This window comes from Colobus angolensis, unplaced genomic scaffold (genome assembly GCF_000951035.1).
Source record: "Colobus angolensis palliatus isolate OR3802 unplaced genomic scaffold, Cang.pa_1.0 Scaffold1, whole genome shotgun sequence".
Lineage (NCBI taxonomy): Eukaryota > Metazoa > Chordata > Mammalia > Primates > Cercopithecidae > Colobus > Colobus angolensis.
Window position 1 is genome coordinate 3957856 of NW_012110918.1, and position 23309 is coordinate 3981164.

Here is a 23309-nt window from a genome sequence, read left to right on the forward strand (position 1 = left end):
TGGGGCTACTGACTGGCGGGGGGACTCTGCTTGACATCATTTAGCCTCTTTAGACCTCAGTTTCTCTCCCTGCAAAATGGAAGTAATAAAAAATAATGTCCCTAGCTCACCAGAGTCTTTGTAAGCTTTACAGAGTGGTCAGCTTGTCTGAGGAGCCTAAATATCTATTCAGAAGGAATGGAAGAAAGCATTATGCATAGACTTTTACACTTGCAGGAAATGGCCAACCGGAAAAATCATCTGGGGCCAGAGTTGTATTTATGTGCATATGCATTGTTGCATTAAAGCATTTAGTTCTGCTCCATGAGTACGTAGGAAATGAATACTCTACGGTCTGTGGTTTCCACACAGCAACCTTCAAAGAGACTGTTATACTGACGTGGCCCTCCCTCTCTATGAAAACCTCAACATTATGGAGCAGCCGGTGAACCTGAGCAGCCTTGCCCAGAAGTATGCGGAGAAAGCAACCCAGTTCATCCAGCAGGCAAGGTGAGGAGCCTCCCTCCCTCCCCAGGGCCTCCCCCTGCTTCCACCCACCCGTGCACACACACCATGTCCCTTGGCCTCGGCACGCTTGAGGCCATGACAGAGTTTTGCTGCTCAGTAGAGATGGATGCATACATGTCTCCTGTAAATAAAGCTGGAAAACAGCACCTTCTGGAAACCTGCAGTCCTGGATTGGAGATTCCTCAGGTATGTTCCTAGAGTCCCTAGGGCTTATCCCTCTGTTGCTTTGATCATGTTCCACTGCCATGATCATTTTGTCCTCTCCTTCTAGGTTATAAGCTCCTCAAGGGTAGGGCCTGCCCACTGCACTCTGTGCACTCAAGGCATTTGCTGAGCTCACTAGCTGGCAGGATATATTACTTTTCTATTGCTGCTGCAACAACCAACCACTAATTTAGTGGCTAAAACAATAGTAACTTACCCTGCTACAGACCTGGAGGCCAGATGTCTGAAATGAGTCCTAGGGGGCTAAAATCAAGGCATCAGCAGGACTGTTTTCTTGGGGAGTCTCTAGGGGAGAATTCCTTCTTTGCCTTTTCCAGCTTCTGGCATTTCTAAGCTAGGGCCATATCATTCTCAACTCTAATTCTGTTGCTCACTTGCTTCTTAGTCAAATCTCCCCTCTGGCTCCCACTTAGAATAACACGTGTGATGGGTCCACCAGGAGAATGCAAGGTGATCCAAGACCCTTAACATAATTCCACCTGAAAAGTCTCTTTTGCCATATGTTCACAGATTCCAGGAATTAGACCCTGCTTATCTTTGGGAGCTATCCTTCATTCTACCACACAGATGTTACAAATTCCCGCATCTAGAAGGCACAGAGAGGTAACCTTAAAGAGGGAAGCAGGATGAATGTAAGGCATTAGGGAGTGGTGGGGTCTACAGCGAACCCCATAAGCACAAGCCCCATCTGCAGGGGGCAGCTACTACCTAGCTCCAGCTGCTTGGTGCTTCTTTGTGAAAATGTGAACCTGGAATATCAGATCTTCTCATTTTACAAGAGACATAGGATACCTGGCTTTTATGTGAAATCTCCTGATCTTGAAATATTAGAAAGTACTAATTAACAAAAGGCTGGACGTGATAGCTCATGCCTATAATCCCAGCACTTTGGGAAGCTGAAGTGGGCAGATTGCTTGAGTCTAGGAGTTCAAGACCAGCCTGGGTAACATGATGAAACCCTGTTGCTACAAGCAATACAAACATTAGCCGGGCGTGGTGATGTGTACATGTTGTTCCAGCTACTCGGTAGGCTGAGGATGGAGGATCACTTGAGCCTGGGAGGCAGAGGTTGCAGTGAGCCAAGATTGTGTCGCTGCATTCCAGCCTGGGTGACAGAGCAAGACCCTGTCTCAAAAAAAGTAAATAGAATGAAAAGTAAAATAAAATAAAAGTAAATAGGAATAACGAAGAAGTGGGCTGTGTGCAGTGGCTCATACCTGTAATCCCAGTGCTTTGGGATTACACTGGGTAATCCTCCCAAGTGGGAGGATCACTCGAGGCCAGGAATTCCAGACCAGCCTGGACAACCTGGTGAGACCTCGTCTTTACAAAAAATTATAAAAAGTGGCTGGGCGCGGTGGCTCACGTCTGTAATCCCAGAACTTTGGGAGGCCGAGGCGGGCAGATCACCTGAGTTCAGGAGTTCGAGACCAGCCTGACCAACATGGTGAAACCCCGTGTCTACTAAAAATACAAAAATTAGCTGGGAGTGGTGGCGCGCATCTGTAGTCCCAGCTACTCAGGAGGCTGAGGCAGGAGAATCACTTGAACCCAGGAGGCGGAGGTTGCAGTGAGCCCAGAATGTGCCATTGCACTCTAGCCTGGGTGACAGAACAAGACTCTGTCTCAAAAAAAAATTAATAAAAATTATTAAATAGCTGAGCGTAGTGGTGTGAATCTGTAGTGCCAGCTAACTTAGGAGGCTGAACTGGGAGAATTACTGGAGTCCAGGAGTTCAAGGCTGCAGTGAGCCATAATCGCGCCGCTGCACTCCAGCCTGACACATTGAGATCCTGTCTCTTAAAAAAACCCCAAAACCCAAAAAACAGGAAAGCAAAAACAAAACCATACCACAGTATATCTCTGACAAATCATATATGTGTGAGGGTTGCTGGCTTACAACCTCTGTCAGATGTCAGGGCAAAGAATGGACATTGTGAAATAATGGACAACTCCAAAATTGTGCACAGTTATTTGGAGGGCACACCCACAGACTGTGGGGTGGAAGTGCACACACACGTGTACCTGCACACATGCGCACACAGTCACCATCCCCGCCCCTTCGTAACTGCCTTCTGCTGCCTTCTAATGACCCCATATGTGTTCATCTTATCTTCCTCTCAGGATTCCACTCCTCAAGGGCAATGGACTCCAAGAAACTTGGTGTTCTCCATAGCCTTAGCCTAAGCGGGCTGCACGGCTGTCCACTTGGACAGAATTAAAAAGGGACTCGACTTGTAGTGATCACAGCAGCCCCTTGAATATGCGGGAATCCCCCACCCGTCGCTCAGCCACATGGGACGTTTTTAGAAGCTCAGCAGGGAGAGTAGAGGCAGCAATGCAGGAGGTCCAGGCATCCTGTTTTCTTGGTAATAGAACCTATTTAAGGATTGAATGTCAAAAGTAGCTTCAGACATTGCATCTTAAGGGTTTATCAGGACTTTCTGAGAACACTGTTGTTTTATTTCAGATTGTCAAGAGTAGAAAGGGCAGAGCCTCTTCTCCCATCTGGAGGGTTGAGCGTCTCCCAGCTCACTGGATCTTTGGGATGGTTTCAGGCCCCTGTGCCCCATGGCACATGGATGCTTCAAGGCTAGTGGGGACAGTCTCTTCTGCTTTTGTAGTGAACCAAACAACACTGTGTTCTTAGGGGAAGGAATGGGGACTTGGGACTGTTTAATGCCCCCTCCGAAGTGGGCATAGGGCCTGGGCATCCACCTGTTAATTAATCAGTTAAAAGGCAAATCAACCAACAGCCTCTTTATTATACAAAAGAGGGGAACAGTTTTGTTACTTCATTAACTGGTTATTAAGTGAAAAGTCCCGAGTCCTGTTGGCATTTAACATTACAGAAGGAAATCCCCAGAAATGCTGATTTCTTTGGGATTTCCACAAGCCAAATGGTTTTCTGAGCATCAGCAGAAAAGGCCCCCAGGTCCTTGCCCTTCCTCCTCCATGACTCTGGCCCCTGCCTCAAGCCCCTCCCCCAACTTGGACCTGTTTGTCAAAACCACCAGGTATCCCTAGAGTGCGGCTTCCCACTCTTCCCTGACAAGGGGGCCCAGGACTTAGGGAGTTTTTACTTGGGTCTTTAGTTGGCTTTAGTGTCTCACCCAAGACCCTCGACGTAGTACTTGGGTATCACTGCTGGTCATTCAGTTTACTTGACTTTAGACCCTTCTTCTGGTAGCAATGCTGATTGCTAATGCTTGATCTGAGTTTTTTAAGCAGCAGGCAAAGCTCTGAATAGGACAACGGAGCAGGTAGAAGGCATGGGCTCCTAGGTCTCAGAGCTAGCTGGGCCTCTGTTCCTTATGAGGTCTGGGACCGTCCATTGCACCTAACTGGGGAATACAGGGCTTAATAAGCAGGAGTGTATTGGGCATCAGAATGAGCAGTGGCCCAGGATGTTTCAAATCAGATATTTCTTTGTTTTTTTTTTGAGACTGAGTCTCTTGCTCTTGTCACCCAGACTGGAGTGCAGTGGTGCAATCTTGGCTCACTGCCACCTCTGCCTCCTGGGTTCAAGCAATTCTCCTGCCTCAGCCCCGCAAGTAGCTGGGATTACAGGCACATGCCACCATACCCAGCTCATTTTTGTATTTTTAGTAGAGACGGGGTTTCATCATGTTGGCCAAGCTTGTCTTGAACTCCCGACCTCAGGTGATCTACCTGCCTCGGCCTCCCAAAGTGCTGGGATTACAGGCATGAGCTACCGTGCCTGGCCTGAAATCAGACCTTTCAAACGAATCAGTATTCATGATGTCGTGTACTAAACGTTAAAATCCTAACTCTTAGTGGGGTGGTATTAGGAGGTGGGGCCATTAGGAGGAAATAAGGTTTAGATAAGCTCATGAAAGTGAAGCTGCCATGTTGGGATTAGTGTTTATATTAAAAGAAGAGAAAGAGACTATGGTGTGCTCTCTCTGGGCCATGTGAGGATACAGTGGGAAGGCAGCTGTCTGCTAATAAGCCAAATAATCAGCCCCTTACCAGACAATGAACTTCCCAGCCTCTAGAACTGGGAGACCTAAAGTCGGGCGTGGTGGCTCATGTCTGTAAGCCCAGCACTTTGGGAGGTCAAGGGTGGGAGATTGCCTGAGCTCAGGAGTTCAAGACCAGCCTGCACAACATAGTGAGACTGCCATCTCTACAAAAACAAAACAAAACAAACAAACAAATAGAAAAGTCTTTCTGCATTCTAGAACCTGGAAAAAGAAAAAAAGAGGCCAGGAACGATGGCTCACACCTGTAATCCCAGCACTTTGGGAGGCCAAGGCGGGTGGATCACATGAGGTCAGAAGAAGTTCGAGATCAGCCTGGCCAACATGGTGAAACCCCATCTCTATTAAAAATACAAAAATTAGCCAGGCGTGGTGGCACATGCCTGTAATGCCAGCTACTTGAGAGGCTGGGGTAGGAGAATGCTTGAACCCAGGAGACAGAGGTTGCGATGAGCCGAGATCATGCCATTACACTCCAGCCTGGGCAACAAGAGCGAAACTCTGTCTCAAAACAACAACAACAACAACAACAAAACAAAACAAACACCCAAAAAACAGAATTGGGAGAAGTCGATGGTTGTATACTAAGCCATCCCAGGGAGTGGTATTTTGTTGTAGCAGCCCAAGCAGGCTAAGACACAGGACACGCATCTTTTGGAACTAGGTCCTCGGGATGCAGAGACGGAAGACGTGTTCCGGTCTTCATGAGCTCACGCCTGGGATCTGCAGAATTCTGTTTTCCTTGATCCGCTGCTCCCCTTCATTGCTGGCACCTGTGCTTGCCTAAGCGCCCCTGCTGTGGTGCTGCCTCCTCTGCATCTTGCCTCTCACCCAGCTCCCAACCGACACCAACCTATGTCAGGGATTCAGGTTCAGATCCAAAGACCATACTCACCCCCAACCCCTCTTTCTCCTTTCTCCTGTTTGAATGTGGAGACAAATCTCTAGTGATTGACAAAATAAACTAATGAATAGAATGCAACCATATCGAACGTCTGCCCCAGGGCTGTGCTTTCTGCTTTGTGTGGTCACCACACACCGTCCTCCAGGTCCCACTGTCTCAGGGATCTTTCCCTCCCCTCCACACCCCAAACCCCATTTGGTTCCGCTGTTACACCTTCCACAGCACCTTGTATTTCTCTTCCATCACTCCTACGGGCTGAGTATTCCTTATCTGGAATGCTTGGGACTAGAAGTATTTCAGATTTTGGATTTTTTTAAGATGTTGGACTATTTGTATTATACTTAGCCGGCTGAGCATCGCTAATCCTCCCATAAGTATTTCCTTTAGTGTCAGGTCAGCACTCAGACAGCTTCAGAGTTTGCAGTATTTTGGATTTTCAGATTTGGGATGCACTACCTATACTCAATTTTTAAATAATCATCTTATTTATTTTTTAGTTGCCTTTTTCTCTTTCCTGGTCTTAATTAGATGTTAAGCTCCAAGAGGGTGGAAATCATATCTATTGTGCTCATTGCTCTGTCCCCAGTGCCCAGTTAGAGCTTAATAAATATTTAATGAATGAATGAATGAATAAATGAACAAGTTACTTTCTCCAGCCCCAGTGACGTGCTGCTGTTGTGCCAGGGATTCGAATGTGAATTAGACATGTCCAGTCTCTGAGTGATTTCCAGGCTAGTGGGGAACCAGATATGTAAAAACATGCTTTAATGCAGGTTGTTTGTGTCTCATTAATACTGCAAGAAGCAGGGAAAAGGGCTATGGCATGGATGGGGGCAGAGAGGAGGCAGCCAACCGTGACCTGGGAGCGAAGGAGGAGGACTGTTGGTGGCTTTGGAGTTGGATCTTAAGAACTGATTAAGTGTTTTTAGGCAAGATAACAGGGAGAATACTGCTGAGAGAGGAATAACATAGATGAGGCACAGGAAGTAGGTGAGGTGCTTGGGACACTGGCATATAGCAAGAATCTTTGAGGGGGAAGAGACCGAGATAGGGAAAGCTGCAAAGGCTGGGTGAGGAGTTTGGATTGACCCTACAGGCTGCAATGAGTCCTAGTATGTTTCTTATTTTTCTTTTTTTTTTTTTTTTTTTGAGGTGGAGTCTCGCTCTGTTGCCCAGACTGGAGTGCAGTGGCCACATCTCAGCTCACTGCAAGCTCCGCCTCCTGGGTTTACGCCATTCTCCTGCCTCAGCCTCCCGAGTAGCTGGGACTACAGGCGCCCGCCACCTCGCCCGGCTAGTTTTTGTATTTTTCATAGAGACGGGGTTTCACCGTGTTAGCCAGGATGGTCTCGATCTCCTGACCTCGTGATCCGCCCGTCTCAGCCTCCCAAAGTGCTGGGATTACAGGCTTGAGCCACCGCGCCCGGCCTTCTTTTTTTTTTTTTCTCTTTTGAGATGGAGTTTTGCTCTTGTGGCCAAGGCTGGAGTGCAATGGCGCGATCTCGGCTCACCACAACCTCTGCCTCCTGGGTTCAAGCGATTCTCCTGCCTCAACCTCCCGACTAGCTGGGATGACAGGCACCCGCCACCACGCCCGGCTAATTTTGTATTTTTAGTAGAGATGGGGTTTCTCCGTGTTGGTCAGGCTGGTCTTGAACTCCCAATCTCAGGTGATCCAACTGCCTCGGCCTCCAAAAGTGCTGGGATTACAAGCGTGAGCCATCGTGCCTGACAGCCCTAGTACGTTTCTAAATAGGGATCTGCCAGATCAAGTCTGGGTTAGAGAAGGTTGTCTGTGATGCCAGGGTCTAGTGGAAGATGGCAAAATGGTGGGGCAGGGGACAAGCGGTTATTGCAGCAGTCCAATTCAGAGAGACCCCTTGTCCATCCATCCCCAGGGAACCACCACCAGAGAGGCCGGTGGGCTGACAGCTGCAAGTATTCATTTCCCCCTGCATGAGGGAAGCCCTGCCTGCAGCTCCAGGCCTGCCTCCCTCCACCTAGGCACCATCTGGGGACACTTCTTGAGAGATGGGTGCCTCTCACCTGCCCTTTTCCACTTCGGATCAGATGATTTTCCCCACCCTTAGCTGTCCCTGCACCATAATCTTCAGTGTGTCTCCACACCCTGCCGCATCCTCTTGCTCTCCTGGAATGTTCCCTCTGTTATCTTACTTGTTTTTTTCCTTCTCTACTCACAAAAATAACACGTGTTCCCTTTAGGAATCTCAGAAAACTGAGACAAGCAAACAAAAAAAAAAATCACCCTGAATTCCACCCCGGAGATAACCTGTTGTTGTTGTTTATTTGAGACAGAGTCTTGCTCTGTTGCCCAGGCTGGAGCGCAGTGGCACAATCTGGGCTCACTGCAACCTCCGCCTCCCGGGTTCAAGCCATTCTCTTGCCTCAGCCTCCTGGGTAGCTGGGATTACAGGCATGCATCACCACGCCTGTCTAATTTTTGTATTTTTAGTAGACAGGGTTTCACCATGTTGGTCAGGCTGGTCTTGAACTCCTGACCTCAGGTGATCCACCCACCTCGGCCTCCCAAAAATGCTAGGATTACAGGCATGAGGATAACCTGTTTTAATAGCTCTGATTATGTTCTTCTAGCCTGTTTCTATGTTGGTGCATAAACATATGTCTCCCTGGTTTTATTAAGGTATAGTTGAAATGAACATATTTTAAAAAACAAAAGTGGAGTCACACTGTGATATAGTCAGTATTTTTTTAAAGCACCAGGTGTCCCCCACTCTACTTTCCATTCGGCACAGGTGCATAATGAAGAGGTGACTTGCGGGACAGATGCCCCCAAGGGACTAGTCTGTGTGAGCTCTGCCTGATGCCATGTTTTGGAATCTAGCCTGGCATCAGGATGCAGGGAAAGAGGTACACCCTTGGGCACCATTTATACTTACTACTGCTGGCATGTATTCAACATTATTAACAAGGAAGCAGCCGGGCGCAGTGGCTCACGCCTGTAATCCCAGCACTTTGGGAAGCCAAGGCAGGCGGATCAGTTGAGGTCAGGAGTTCGAGACCAGCCTGGCCAACATGGCGAAACCTCATCTCTACTAAAAATACAAAAATCAGCCAGGCATAGTGGCATGGGCCTGTAGTCCCAGCTACTCAGGAGGCTGAGGCAGGAGAATTGATTGAACCCGGGAGGTGGAGGTTGTAGTGAGCCGAGATCATGCCACTGCATTCCAGCTTGGGAGATAGAGCGAGACTCCATCTCAGAAACAAAAAACAACAACAAAATAAGCTACCATTTATTAGATGCTTAGTGTGGGAAGTTACACAGCAACTTTGTTGGGGAGGTCTGATTGTCCCCATTTTATAGATGGCGAGGGTAAGTTAATTGTCCAGGGCTACACAATCATGAAATAACAAATCCGGAGGTTTGGATGCAGGATTCTCAAGGCTGTGCTCTTCATCAGCCTGTGCTCTGCCATCTCTCATAACTGCCCTTCTCTGTAAGCCTCTGGCTCAGGGTGCTAATGTGACTTTGATAATGGGTGAGAATTTGGAAGATGATGATGGATGGTGAAGGGTGGACAGCAGGACCGCCCCTCACCTATACACACGGTGAGCTGATTTCTAAGAAAACAGCCACAACCTGTAGCATTGGCCAATTCCTGGGGTGTAAATACTCACTCTCACCATGGCTGATTTCCAGCTACGGAGATGTCACTGAATGTGGCATTGAGAAATGATGGGCAGTAGCAAGCCATTGTGTGTTATTTCCACCACACAGATACAATAGATGTAAACAAGCCCATGAGCATACATCGTAGTAGAATGTAGTAATTAGGAAGGTGATGAAAGGTGAGAACGTACCGCCTTTAAAAAATATTATTTATTTATTTATTTATTTATTTTTGAGATAGAGTCTCGCTCTGTTGCCCAGGCTGGAGTGCAGTGTACAATCTTGGCTCACTGCAACCTCTGCCTCCTGGTTTCAAGCAGTTCTCCCTGCCTCAGCCTCCCGAGTAGCCACGATTACAGGTGCCTGCCACCATGCCTGGCTAATTTTTGTATTTTTTAGTAGAGGCAGGGTTTTGCCATGTTGGCCCAGCTGGTCTCAAACTCTTGACCTCAAGTAATCTGTCCGCCTTGGCCTCCCAAAGAGCTAGGATTACAGGTGTGAGCCACCACGCCCGGCCAAAAAAATAAAATTTATTTAATTGTAAACTTATATAATTCAATTTTTAGCAATGGCCGTGTTTAACAACTGGGTTGCAAAATTCTTGAAATTTGAGCCAGGTTTAGGCACCACTGCAGTATGGAGTCTACCTGAAAATTACAAAAAGACACCCCTTCTGGCTAGGCACTGCCTTGTGCAGGGTACCAAGGCAGTAGATTGTAAGCTGGAAATAAGGACTCATTCACTCAGCAGGATGTCCTGATGCAGGCCACAACCTGCACAACTGTACATGACCATCCCTGGGAGAGGGGTCACCAGGCACTGCAAATCAGTGCTCTACGAAAAAGCTCGGCAAGAATGGAGATGTTTTCTGTCTGCACTGTCCAAGCTGCTAGCCTCTAGCTACCTGCTGCTGCTGAGCATTTGAAATGTGGCTAGGAATTTATGTGTGTGTGTGTGTGTGTGTGTGTGTATTTTACTGTGGATATGAATATATACAGATATATATATATATGTATAATGATAAAATTTTCCCATCTTAACCATTTTAAATGTAAAGTTCTGTGGCATTAAACATTCACTTTGTTTTGCAGCCATTACCACTATCCGTCTTCAGAACTTTTTCGTTTTTGCTAACTGAAACTGTACCCATGAAACATAAACTGCCCAGTTTTTCTTAGTGCCCCCCCACTCACCATCCTACCTTCTCTCTCTGAATTTGACTGTTCTGGGTACCTCACACAAGTGGAATCATACAGTTATTTGCTTCTTGGTGACTGGATTATTTCACTTAGCCTAATATTTTCCAGGTCCACCCATGTGCTAGTATGTGAGCCATGGAACTTCTGATATGATTGAATTTTCATTAATTTAAATCTAAATAGTTACATGTGACTTGTGGCTGCTGCCCTGAACAACACAACTCTAGCAATGTTGCAGAGAAAGTGTGAATTAAAATGGGGAAGGCAGAGGCCCCTGTCTTGGGACCTGTGTCCAGCGTTTTATGCCTATCAAAGAGAACTGAGTGCAAGCACAGTCCCGGGCGGCAGACCCTGGGAGCCAGGATGCAGGGGAGTTTGAGGGCACAGGTGGCTATAGAGCAAGGCTGTGAGGTGGTGTAAACCAGGGTGAGCTAAGGAGGCCCCTGGGTCCAACTGAATCTCTGGGTGAACAAGTATGAAAGGGCCATGCATCTCCCCTCACTGGAATGTTGTTGATTCTGTACTCTCCCAGTACCCTTGCTTGGTGTCCTTTGAAAGACCCCCGTGGATGGATCTGTGGGAGAGGGGCCCCTGAACGTCCCTGCCACCGTTGTGATTCTGCAGCTGCTCTTAGCTGGGAGTAAGGCTGGGACCTTTGCTTGGAGGCCACCCCAGCTCCCTCCAAGCCTTTCATTCTGCACTTTCCAGGGGAATCAGGATTACTACAGAGGCAGCAGAACAACAGGGCCTCTGACAGAGCCCTGATCTAGATGTTACCTGGTGGTCATACGTGTCCTTGGAATTCCTGTGATTAACCCGAGACAACCATTTATCTCTTAGAAAGGAACAAGACCGGCCAGGCACAGTGGTTCACACCTGTAATCCCAGCACTTTGGGAGGCCGAGGAGGGCAGATCACCTGAAGTCAGGAGTTTGAGACCAACCTGGCCAACATAGCTACACCCCATCTCTCCTAAAAATACAGAATTAGACGGGCGTGGTGGTGGGCACCTGTAATCCCAGCTACTCAGGAGGCTGAGGCAGGAGTATCGCTTGAATCCAGGAGGCGTAAGTTGCAGTGTGACAATATCGCACCACTGCACTTCAGCCTGGGTGACAAGAGTGAGACTCTGTCTAAAAAACAAAAAGAAAAAAGAAAGAAAGAAAGGAAGGAAGGAAGGAAGGAAGGACAAAGGAAGGAAGGAAGGAAGGAAGGAAGGAGGCTGAGAATGGACAGGATAGTTTGGATGCTGCAAAATAAAATGTAAAGGTGTGTGTATGTGTGTGTGTGTGTGTATGCCGTAGACTTTACAGCGTGGCAGTTAAGAGCAAGATTGGGACACGTAACTAATTGCATACCCTGGGCAAGTCCTTTAATCTCTAAGCTTCTGATTCTTCATCTGAAAAACGGGGCTATGATGAGGATGAACCTAGACAACGTGAGTCCCGTATAATAAGCTCTCAGTCAATGGTAAGGGATAGTAACTATTATTACAATTCTCATTTTTAATCGGCTCACCAGATTGCTTTCACATTTCCTTGGAAGGTTATGGATAAATGTGTCCTCCCTGAGCCTATGGGGCAGAAGGAGCTTTGGGGAGTCTCCTGGAGGAAAGGGAGGATCCCTGAGGCACCAGACGAGCCAGGAGAGCCTTCTGAAGAGTCATCTCTTGGGTCTCCTGTTTCAGCACCAGCGGGAGGCCCTTCCTGCTATATGTGGCTCTGGCCCACATGCACGTGCCCTTACCTGTGACTCAGCTACCAGCAGCCCCACGGGGCAGAAGGCTGTATGGTGCAGGGCTCCGGGAGATGGACGGTCTGGTGGGCCAGATCAAGGACAAAGTTGACCACACAGCGAAGGACAACACGTTCCTCTGGTTTACAGGTAAAGTGATAAAAGCCAGGCAGCCTAACTGCCATTTAATAGATAAACTTGCATGTTACCTGTGAAGAGCAGAGTCTGGCCTTGTGATGCCCTTTCATAGGTCAGGGGGCTTGCTTTGAACTTGAGGCCCAGATTAGGCTTGCTGGCCTGAATGCTGAGCACCTGTCCGCTGGGGCCTCCAAGGCCAAGTCCCTGGGAAGGTTTGCACACGCAGAGCAGGCACCTTGCTGGCCCCTTGTGTGTCGATTCAGGCTATCTGGGTATTGGTCTTAATTGCCATTGACTGACATTGACATGGTGAGCCTGTGTTGTCCTTGTGCAGTTCTGAGATTTCCCTCTTCTCCGTCTTCCCTGGTCCCAAAGATTCCGCTTGCTGCCACTCCCCATGTCACGTCTTTTGGCTGAGTGGCCTTAGTGAGCTGAACTGGTGGCCTCTTTAAAGGCCTCATACATACATTGTGTGTTTTAGGTTTCTGTCTGGAGTGACCACAGAGGTTAAAAGCACTGCTTTCGGCCAGGCGTGGTGGCTCACACCTATAATCCCAGCACTTTGGGAGGCTGAGGAAGGTGGATCACCTGAGGTCAGGAGTTTGAGACCAGCCTGGCCAACATAGCAAAACCCTGTCTCTACTAAAAACACAAAAATTATCTGGGCATATTGGCACATGCCTGTAGTCCCAGCTACTCGGGAGGCTGAGGCAGGAGAATCGCTTAAACCTGGAAGGCAGAGGTTGCAGTGAGCTGAGATCGTGTCACTATACTTCCAGCCTGGGCGACAGAGCAAGACTCTGTCTCAAAAAAAAAAAAAAAAAAAAAAAAAAAAAGCACTGCTTTCAGGTCAAGTAGAGACCAATACTCTCTACCGTGCAGCAAAGGTGTTATAAACTCCTATAGGATTTGAATCTATATTCTACTACTGAGGGAATTCCCTTAATCTCTCCAAGCCTCCTTTTCCTCATCTGCAAAATTAAGCTAATAACAGAATCTACTCCATAGCATTTTGGAGGATTATGAGACGATGTATGTGAAACACTGGGTGCATAACAGATGCTCAATAAACAGTCGCTGGACTGAGGCTGATGACGGTGGCAATGAGATTGCTGAAAACTTACAGAAAGGCAAGGGAGGAAAGAGGAAGGAAGAGGAGGAAAGGCAAGGAAGGCAAGAGGCTCACGATGGGGCTGGGTTGGGGCAGAAAATGCCACTTGTCTCTGAAAGCCCCGTAGAGACAGGCCTCATATCAAAGGTTGTTCTTCATGAGTGGGAATCATATTTGTCTTTATTTATTTATTTATTTATTTATTTTTACTTATTTTTTGAGATGGAGTCTCGCTCTGTCACCCAGGCTGGAATGCAGTGGCGTGATCTCGGCTCACTGCAGCCTCCGCCTCCTGGGTTCAAGCGTTTTTTTGTACCTCAGCCTCCAGAGTAGCTGGGATTGTAGGCGCCTGCCACCACACCCGGCTAATTTTTGTATTTTTAGTAGAGAAGGGGTTTTACCATGTCGGCCAGGCTGGTCTGGGACTCCTGACCTCAAGTGATCTGCTTGCCTCCGCCTCCCAAAGTGCTGGGATTACAGGCGTGAGCCACTGCACCAGGCCCATGTTTGCCTTTATAAGTCCTTTTTCTATCTAGTTCCTGCTCTGCACAGGGAGATAGGCCTAGAGTGGGAGGGATCAGCGAAAGTGTCCAACCAGCCTGGTGACCATTATGCTTTTTCTGGTTTCTAGGAGACAATGGCCCATGGGCTCAGAAGTGTGAGCTAGCGGGCAGTGTGGGTGCCTTCACTGGAGTGTGGCAAACTCGTCGAGGTAAGAGGCTCAGCTGGGGTTGGTGGATCCCACTGCAATGCTGAGGCCAGGCTGGGGTGTGGGATTCTGCCTCTGGGTGGGGAACAACTTATATCTGGGCCTTAGGGTCATCATCGTGAAACAGGGACACATTTGCTCACCAGCCACCAGCACCCAGAGAAGAAGGAGCAAGTTGTGATGGAGAAAACGACTGCTCAGTTTGGACCATCCCTGTCTCTCCTTTCCTCCTAGAACTTCCCAAAGGCGACCAGCCCTCCACCCAACAAGCCAGTCTATGAACATTCCAACAAATGTGCTTTGTCTTTACCTTCATCCCGTTCCCTTGCTCTTCCTCCTTCCTTTTTAAAAATTCATTCATTCATCCATCCATCCATCCATCCATCCAACCATTAACTTATTTCATCCATTCAAAAAATATTTAGTGCACAACAGTGCAAGGTTTTTAATGTAACAGTTCCTTACAGTAGTGAGAGGGTGGCAGTCGTAGCTCCATTTACAGATGAAGAAAGAGGGAGGCTCAGAGAGGGTAAGTAATTTGCCCATGTCACACAGTTTGTGAGGAGGGAGCCAGGTTTTCCATTGAAATTAAAGTTGGTACTCGCCCTGCTGTACCATACTGCTTCTCACAGCTGCCTCTGTCTCTATTTCAACATCTTTCAACTTCCAGCTCAGTTCCCATCTGCTCTGGGAGAGCTTTCCCACAAGGACCTCACTTTCTGAGAGTGCAGCCATGCCAGGGACAATTTGACATATGGACCAAATGCTTGAAAAATATGCATATCTTTTGATGCATCAATTCCTCCTGTAAGAGTTTGTCTTAAGGAAATAATTAGGCACATGCTCAATGACATACAAAAAAGGATGCTTATTGCAGTGAATTTTTTTTCATAGTTGGACATAACCCAAGTGTCTAGTAGGAAGATAGTGCTTAAAGAAATTATTATACCTCCATTAAAGGGAATAACAAAGAACCACTAAAATAATTCATATTTATTGACTTGGAAACATTTATATGAGATATTTTTTAATGAATAAAACAGATTCCAATATGGAACAATATGTAAAATATGATTTTATTATATAAAAAATAATCATATGTAGACTCAAAAAAATCTTGAAAGAGTCAATAAAGGGTAACAAAACATTAGCAGTAATTACCTCTGGGCAGCAGAGGGAGAGTTGAAGGGGTGAATTTACCTTTACAATAAACCGGTATTGTTTGTTTCATATAAGTTAAACGTTGTGGTATTTGTGTCCAAGGGGTTCGGAGGTGGGCCTGGCAAGATTACCCTCATTGAGGAATGTGTAAGGCAGAATTTTAGATATGGGACTGTGTATTCTTCCACAGACTAATACACACAATCGCACCATTCTTGAATTAGAGGGAACCAAAAAGGTCTATCTGTCTGTCTGTCTGCCTGCCTGTTCTATCTATCTGTCTATCTATCTGTCATCCATCTATCTATCTATCTATCTATCTATCTATCTATCTATCTATCTATCTATCTATCTATCTATCAAAACACCAATACTCCAAGAGAAAAAATAAACTCCCTGAGACAGGGTAATTTATAAAGAAAAGAAGTTTAATTGGCTCACAGTTCCGCAGGCTGTACAGGAAGCATAGCTAGGGAGGCCTGAGGAAACTTACAATCATGGCAGAAGGCGAAGGGGAAGCGTGTATGTCCTACATGTTTGGAGCAGGAGGAAGAGAGTGAAGGGGAAGGCGCCACTCACTTTTAAACAGCCAAGGCTAATGAGAATTCACTCACCATCGTGAGAACAGCAAAGGGGAAATCCGCTCTCATGACCCAGTCGCCTTCCACCAGGCCCCTCTTCCAGCACTGGGGATTACAATCCGTCGTGAGATTTGGGTGGGGACACAGAGCGAAACCATATCAGGCTGTTTTCCCTGTTGTCAAACTCAGTCCTGACCTATGGCCCTCAGCTGCCTCCAGGTGGTCTCCACTAGCGCTCCCCTCATCACATTAGTCTGGCAGGATAATTGTAGTTACCTAGAAACTGAAGCATTGTGCACCTCGATTCTGGTGCAGAGAAGCAAATGCTGATGTTTTTTTTTTTTTTTGAGACAGAATCTCACTCTGTCACCCAGGCTGGAGTGCAGTGACGTGATCTTGGCTCACTGCAACCTCCACCTTCTGGGCTCCAGCGATTCTCCTACCTCAGCCTCCCAAGTAGCTGGGATTACACGTGTGTGCCACCACGCTCAGCTAATTTTTTGTTTGTTTGTTTTTGTTTTTGTATTTTTAGTAGAGACAGGGTTTCACCATGTTGGCTAGGCTGGTTTTGAATTCCTGACCTCTAGTGATCCACCCGCCTTGGCCTCCCAAAGTGCTGGGATTACAGGCATGAGCCACCATGCCCGGCCATTACCATTTTTATTTTTATTTTTTTGAGATGGAGTTTCGCTCTTGTTCCCTGGGCTAGAGTGCAATGGCACAATCTCGGCTCACTACAACCTCTGCCTGCTGGGTTCAAGTGATTCTCCTGCCTCAGCCTCCCTAGTAGCTGGGATTACAGGCACCCATCACCACACCTGGCTGATTTTATATTTTTAGCTGAGACGGGATTTCTCCATGTTGGTCAGGCTGGTATTGAACTCCTGACCTCAGGTGATCCGCCCACCTCAGCCTCCCAAAGTGCTGGGATTACAGGTGTGAGCCACCGCAACCGACCTATTTTTCAATTTTAACCTGATGTCCCTTGGATCAGATATCTTCAGAACTTTAGGAGCAAGTGGCTGCTGGACTGTGGCCATAACTTGTGTCTGGAAATTTGAGTCAGGGGTCAGGAGAGCTGAGTACCACCTCCCACTAACTTTCTCAGTGACCAGACTATTTTATCTCTTTGAGTATTGGTGTTTCTCACTCTCACTCTCTCTCTTTCTCTCTCTATATGCATAGATCTTTTTGGTCCTCTTCAGTTAAAAAATGCTGTGATTTAGTTGTGATTTCTGGAGAGCTGGGTCAAGAGAAGATGCTAAGGAGGACTGGAGGTGGATGGAGGTGTGTCAAGAAACAAGAGCCTAGAGAAATACAGCATACACTGGGAGTGGTTTGTTGCATTAGCTGATTACAATTCCTCCTTTCTGTACCTGGGACATCCTTGGGCCAGGCTGCCATCTTCAGTGTTCAGTTAGAAAGCCTGGAATAGCCTGGTGTCAGAAGCCCCATGGATAAAAGTCCAGAAGGTGTGGAGACCATGGATGTAGAGGAAAGGATCTATAAGTAAGTGGCTTCTCCGTGGGGAGAATTGACCTGCTGATCTCCTATCTGAGGACTTGCCTTATTGATCTCTTCTCCCTTTATGAGGCAGTTTGAAATAGTGATTCAGGCTTAAGAATGTGGACTGGGACCCCATTCTTTGAGGGAATGATGAGAAATACATTTACTAGCTGGCCAGGTGCAGTGGCTCATGCCTGTAGTCCCAGCACTTTGGGAGGCTGAGGCAGGAAGATAGCTTGAGGTCAGGAGTTCAAGACCAGTCTGGCCAACATGGTGAAACCCCGTCTCTACTAAAAATACAAAAATTGGGCAGGTATGGTAGCGGCATCTGTAATCCCAGCTACTCGGGTGGCTGAGGCAGGAGAATCGCTTGAGCCTGCGAGGTGGAGGAGGTTGCAGTGAGCTGAGATTGCACTACTGCACTCCAGCCTGGGCAACAGAGTGAGACTCTGTCAAAAAAAAAAAAAGAAAAAAGAAAAAGAAAAATAGATTTACTAGCTGGGCAACCTCCATCTCTCCTTTCCTTCCTTCTTCCTGCAAGCATTTGTTGAGCACCTACTGTTTTCTATTCCTCCTATTGAGCACCTACTGTGTGCCAGGAACTATGCTCAGTGCTGGTGCTACAAAGATCAACAAAGCCCCGACCACAAGGAATGACAGTCTAGAATAGTGTTTCTTTGATCTTAAAATTAAAGTGTGCAGACCATCCCCTGGGGATCTTGCTAACATACAGTTCTGACCCAAGAGGGCTGGGTTGCCGACGGGGATTTTGCATTTCTAAGGCACTCCTAGGTGATGCTGATGTGGCTGGTCCAGGGACCGAACTTTGAGAACCACCAGTCCAGAATGTCTACATCTAGACCATGAGTCTAGAATCATCTGAGTGTAGAACTTTCAACTTTAGACCAATGGTTATCAAAGTGTGGTTCCCCAACCAGCATCATTAGCACCACCTGAGAAACTGTTAACAGTACAAATTTTAGGGCTTCACCCTGGGCCAAAAGAATCAGAAACACTTGAGATGGGTCCCAGGAATCTGTGTTTTAACCAGTCCTTTGGGTGATAATGCAGGTTAAAATTTGAGAACCACCTGTCTAGAGCTACACAATCCAGTATGTCAGGCACTAGCCACATATGGCTATTTAAATTAAAATTAATACAAGTCAATTAAAATTCAGTTCCTTGGTCACACCAGCCACACTTCCAGGTCTCAGTAGCCATATGTGGCTACTGGCTACCATATTGGGTAGCAAATAGGCTTCCCTGGGGGTGGTTTGCGTTTTGAAGAATGAGTAGGAGACAGCCAGGGATTGGCAGGAGAAGAGGCTCTGGGTGAGGGCAGCAGCCCGGGCAGAGGTGGGAACATCAGGGAGTAGGAGCCGCTCCCTGGAGCTGCCCCTGTGTCTGTGAGTCTGGAGTTTGTGGCGACCAAGGAGAATAGTGAAAGATGGGGCCAGTGTTCAACGATCTTTTCAGTTTGGCTTTTATTCTAAGGAAATGTGGAACCATGGGAAGATTTTAAGAGCGGGAGGGGCATTATTTAATGTTAAATATAGAGGTGAAATTTACATCACATAAAATTAACATTTTAAATTGTTCAGTTAAGTAGCACTTAGCACCTTCCCTATGTTGTGACGACCATGTCTGTCTAGTTCCAAAACACTTCTATCACCCCAAAAGAAAACCCTACATCCTTTAATTAATTTATTTATTAATATTTTAGGGATATAGTCTTGCGCTGTCCCCCAGGCTGGAGTGCAGTGGCACGATCATAGCTCATTGCAGCCTCAAACTCCTGAGCTCGAGGGATCCCCCCACCTCATTCTCCTGAGTACCTTGGACTACAGGAGTGTGCCACTGTGCCCCCTGCATTTTTTTTTTTTCTGAGATAGGGTCTTGCTCTGTTGCCCAGGCTGGAGTGCAGTGGCATCATTACAGCTCACTGCAGCCTCAACCTCCTGGATTCAAGCGATCCTCCCACCTCAGCCTCCTAAGTAGCTGAGACCACAGGCATGCACTACCATAACCAGCTAATTTTTCTTTTCCTTTTTTAAAAATGTTTTTTTTTTTTGTAGAGACAGGGTCTTGCTATATTGCCGAGGATGGTGTGAAACTCCTGGGCTTAAGCAATCTTCCCACCTTAGCCTCCCAAAATGTTGGGATTATAGGTGTGAGCCACTGCACCTGGCCTATGCCTAGCTTTTAAAAAATATATATTTATTTCGTTTAACCCCATATCCTTTAAACAGTTGCTCACCACTTCCCACTCCCCCTCCAGCATACTAGTCAATTGTTTTAAAAGATCCCTCTTGTATCAGGGGAGCTGAGAACAAGGAGAAGGGCAAGTACCAGTCTCATTTCCACTGATCCAAAAATGACCAATGAGAGAAGCCAGTGACAAAATCTCCAGGAATATCCCCAAGTTCAAAGAATGCCAAAGTTGGAAAAGACTTCAGTCATTTTTTTTTTTTTCAAACAAAGTCTTGTTCTGTCGCCCAGGCTGGAGTGTAGTGGTGCGATCTTGGCTCACTGCAAACTCCACCTCCCAGGTTCAAGCAGTTCTCCTGCTTCAGCCTCCTGAGTAGCTGGTATTACACATGTGTGCCACCACACCCGCCACCATGTCTGGTATTTTTAGTAGAGATGGGGTTTCACCATGTGGGCCAGGCTGGTCTTGAACTCCTGACCTCCAGTGATCCACCCGCCTCAGCCTCTCAAAATGCTGGGATTACAGGCGTGAGTCACCATGCCTGGCCGACCTCAGCGATCTTTATTTCAGCCACCTTATTGGACAAATGAGGAAACTGAGGCCAAGGAGAATGGAAGGCATCCCCGAGGCCAGCCAGCAATGGAGGGGCCCACATCCTCTGACCATCACTGGCTCATTCCCCAAGCCACGTGACTGCTCTCACGCACACCTGGTTATGCGCGACTGCTCAGCCACCTGGAAAATCCTATCTTGCTCTTTGAACCTAGTAATTGTCAAGGAAAAAGTCTTTAGCTCTTGCGACAGTCTGAATCTTTCTACATCTGTGGGAGGCAGAGAGGGTTTGGAGGCTCAGGCTGGGCTTAAATCTTGACTTAGCTCAGGGCTCAGCATCCTCTTCTTGTTAGGTGGAGTCGTGGACCATTCTCCGTAGACTATTGGGAGAATCAGTGGGGGTACTGCCTGGGACGCTCCCACCCTTGTGCCTGGCTTCTAACGATAACCCCCATTAGACTCAATTTCTTAATTCCTGGCTGAAACAACCTGACGGGACCCCACCCGTAGAAGCTCTAGAAGGGGACTGGCAAACACCCTGAAAAAGATTCCCTCACTAAAGGATCAGGCAACAAATCGCATGCAGATAACTTTAAAATGTTCAGGGTCTCTTGGGAAACGTTGTTCTGAAGCTGAATTTCAGGCACCTCAAGATAACATTCTTTTCTGGGGCAAGGCCTTCCCACTAACTCTGTGGCTTGATGTGGGATTGGTGGGTGACAGCACTTAAATTCATGATCGGGCTGGGGCTGGATGCCATTCCCTTCTTTTCTTGGGAGTCTGAAAGTGAACTTTGCCTGAAAGGCTGCTGCCTGGGGGTAAGCACTTCTTCTTCCTCATTCTCCAAAGCAGCTTCCTGTCAACTAACTATGCCACAGCCTCCATCTTCCTCTCTGCCTGGAATGCTGCTGAGGCTCTGGGAAGCCAGGCAGCTCCCTGCTCGGCAGGTGGCCATGTCCTGTGAGTCAAAGGGGCTGGGGTCCCTCTGGCCACCTGCTCCTCCTCACCCAGTTTCCCGTCAGTGGGATGTCCGCACGGCTCACTGTACGGGGGCCAGACTCAAGAGCAGATGAAAGAGAGAAGGCGGTCAATGTTTTCGCAACGGAGTTGGACAAACAGTACCGGAGTCGTGCAACTTTCTCCCTGAAGCCAGGCTGCTGCGTCAGGCCACGCGCTGTCTTCCCCTGTTCTCAGGGCCCCCAGGCCCCCCTGCTTGTCTTCCCTTTCCTTTCCTGGCTGAACCGCCCTGCTCAGCTGATGGGATGAGGCAGCGTCTCCTGGAGTCATCTTTTCACCCCGTGCGTGTGGACTGAGAATACTCCACTTGGCTTGTGCCCTGCAGGGGCAAGGAGACACAGAACTGGGGCGGAGGCAGAGCAAAGCAGCCCTGCCTTCTCCTGAAGAAGAAGGGCACGAGTTAGTCACCCCTGCTGTCTCTGAGCCCGCAGCCTGGTCCAGGAGGCCTGGCTCTCACTGCAGCCGCCTTCCCTTCTCCATGCCAGATCTGTTTCCTACCCGGGACAGAACCAACACCTTGTTTTTCCCCTAACTGACTGCTCCTCTGTCTGGAAAATCTTTTCTTGTTTTATTTGAAGAGCAGAACTGTTCCTTCCTCCCCCCTTGGTGATGAGGAAACATTCTGTTGAATTTGGCATCCAGGCTCCTAGGAGACCTTGGTTGTTTGTAATCTGATGCTATCAGGTTGTTGCATAATCTTTCCCACTGGGAAGCAGTCTCAGCATCCTGGGCCTTCTGTCCCGTTTGGGGTAGGGGGTGGGGCGGGGAAAAGTCAGAGGTGCCATGGGGTGAGAGAGCGAGGGATAAGGGACTCTGGCTGTTGGCCCTGGCTGGGGACTGGGCTTGCTGATGGAGACCCAGCAGAAGTCAAACTGTGTCTCTTTCTGGGCCTTTGGCCACCAGGCTTAGTGGAATGTCCTCATCCCATACTCAGGGCCACCCCAGGCCAGCCGGAGTCCCAGGCTGCCCTGTGTTTCTAGAAAACGAGTACACTGTAGGCATCCTTGGCAAGTGGACATACTACATTTAGAAACAAAGCCTGCTTCTTTATTTTATTTTTGTAGAGACAGGGTCTCACTCTGTTGCCCGGGCTGCAGTGCAGTGGTGTGATCATGGCTCACTGCAGCCTTGACCTCCTGGGCTCAAGCAATTCTCCTGCTTCAGCCTCCCTAGTAGCCGAGGCTACAGCCACCATGCCTGAAACATTAAATTTTTCTTTTTTCTTTTTTCTTTTTTTTTACAGAGATGGGGCAGAGGGGTCTTGCTTATTGCTCAGGCTGGTTTCGAACTCCTGGCTTCAAATGATCTTTCTTGCATTGGCCTCCTAGAGTGCTGGTAGTACAAGTGCGAGCCACTGCACTGGGCTGAGAGCCTGCTTCTTTAGAAGGTTATTAGAATGTGCACTCCTCAGAACAGGCACGCTACCCAGTCACAAATGCTAATGGCTTTGTGGGCCAGGCAGGTGATACAAAGGAACAAATGTTTGTTTTTGTCAGTCATGGGCAGTATTAGGAATTCAATAAACTGGAGAGAGGACCCTGCCAAATGACATTCAGCATTAGTTAAAAGAAAAACACCATGCATGCCAAACCAAACTGTCGGAGGTTGTGCTCTCAGCTATTTTCTCCCTATAGGTAATTTGGTTGGCACTTCTCTGGCAGGCATTATGCAAAAGTACCTTGCTTAAAGCTTTATGTACACTATCTTATATAGCTGTTCCCACAACCCTATGAGATAAATACAGTTGGCCCTTGAGTGACACGGATTTGAACTACGTGGGTCCACTTAATACATGAATTTTCTTCTGCCGCTGCCACCCCTGAGACAGCAAGACCAACCTCTCCCCTTTCCCCTCCTCTTCCTTAGCTTACTCTACGTGAAGACAACGAGGATGAAGCCCTTTATGATGAGCCACTTCCACTTAATGAATAGAAAATATATTTTGTCTTTCATCTAATTGGATTTTTCCTTCCTTCCTTCCTTCCTTCTTTCCTTCCTTTCCTTCCTTCCTTCCTTCCTTCCTTCCTGTTCTCTCTTCTTCTTTCTTCCTTTCTTTCCTTCCTTCCTTTTCTCTTTTCTTTTCTTCTTTCTTCCCTTCCTTCC

General features: G+C 47.6%; 1 protein-coding gene across 2 annotated transcripts in view; it reads left to right on the top strand.

Annotated features, from left to right (window-relative positions):
* ARSG (arylsulfatase G) overlaps positions 1-23309 on the top strand; it is a 177264-nt gene that overhangs the window by 101479 nt on the left and 52476 nt on the right. For both annotated transcript variants that reach the window (XM_011926742.1, XM_011927487.1), the window contains 3 exons: positions 352-489; positions 12176-12372; positions 14103-14183. In XM_011926742.1, coding sequence (XP_011782132.1) covers positions 352-489; positions 12176-12372; positions 14103-14183 — 416 coding nt within the window. The remainder of the gene's footprint in view (positions 1-351; positions 490-12175; positions 12373-14102; positions 14184-23309) is intronic.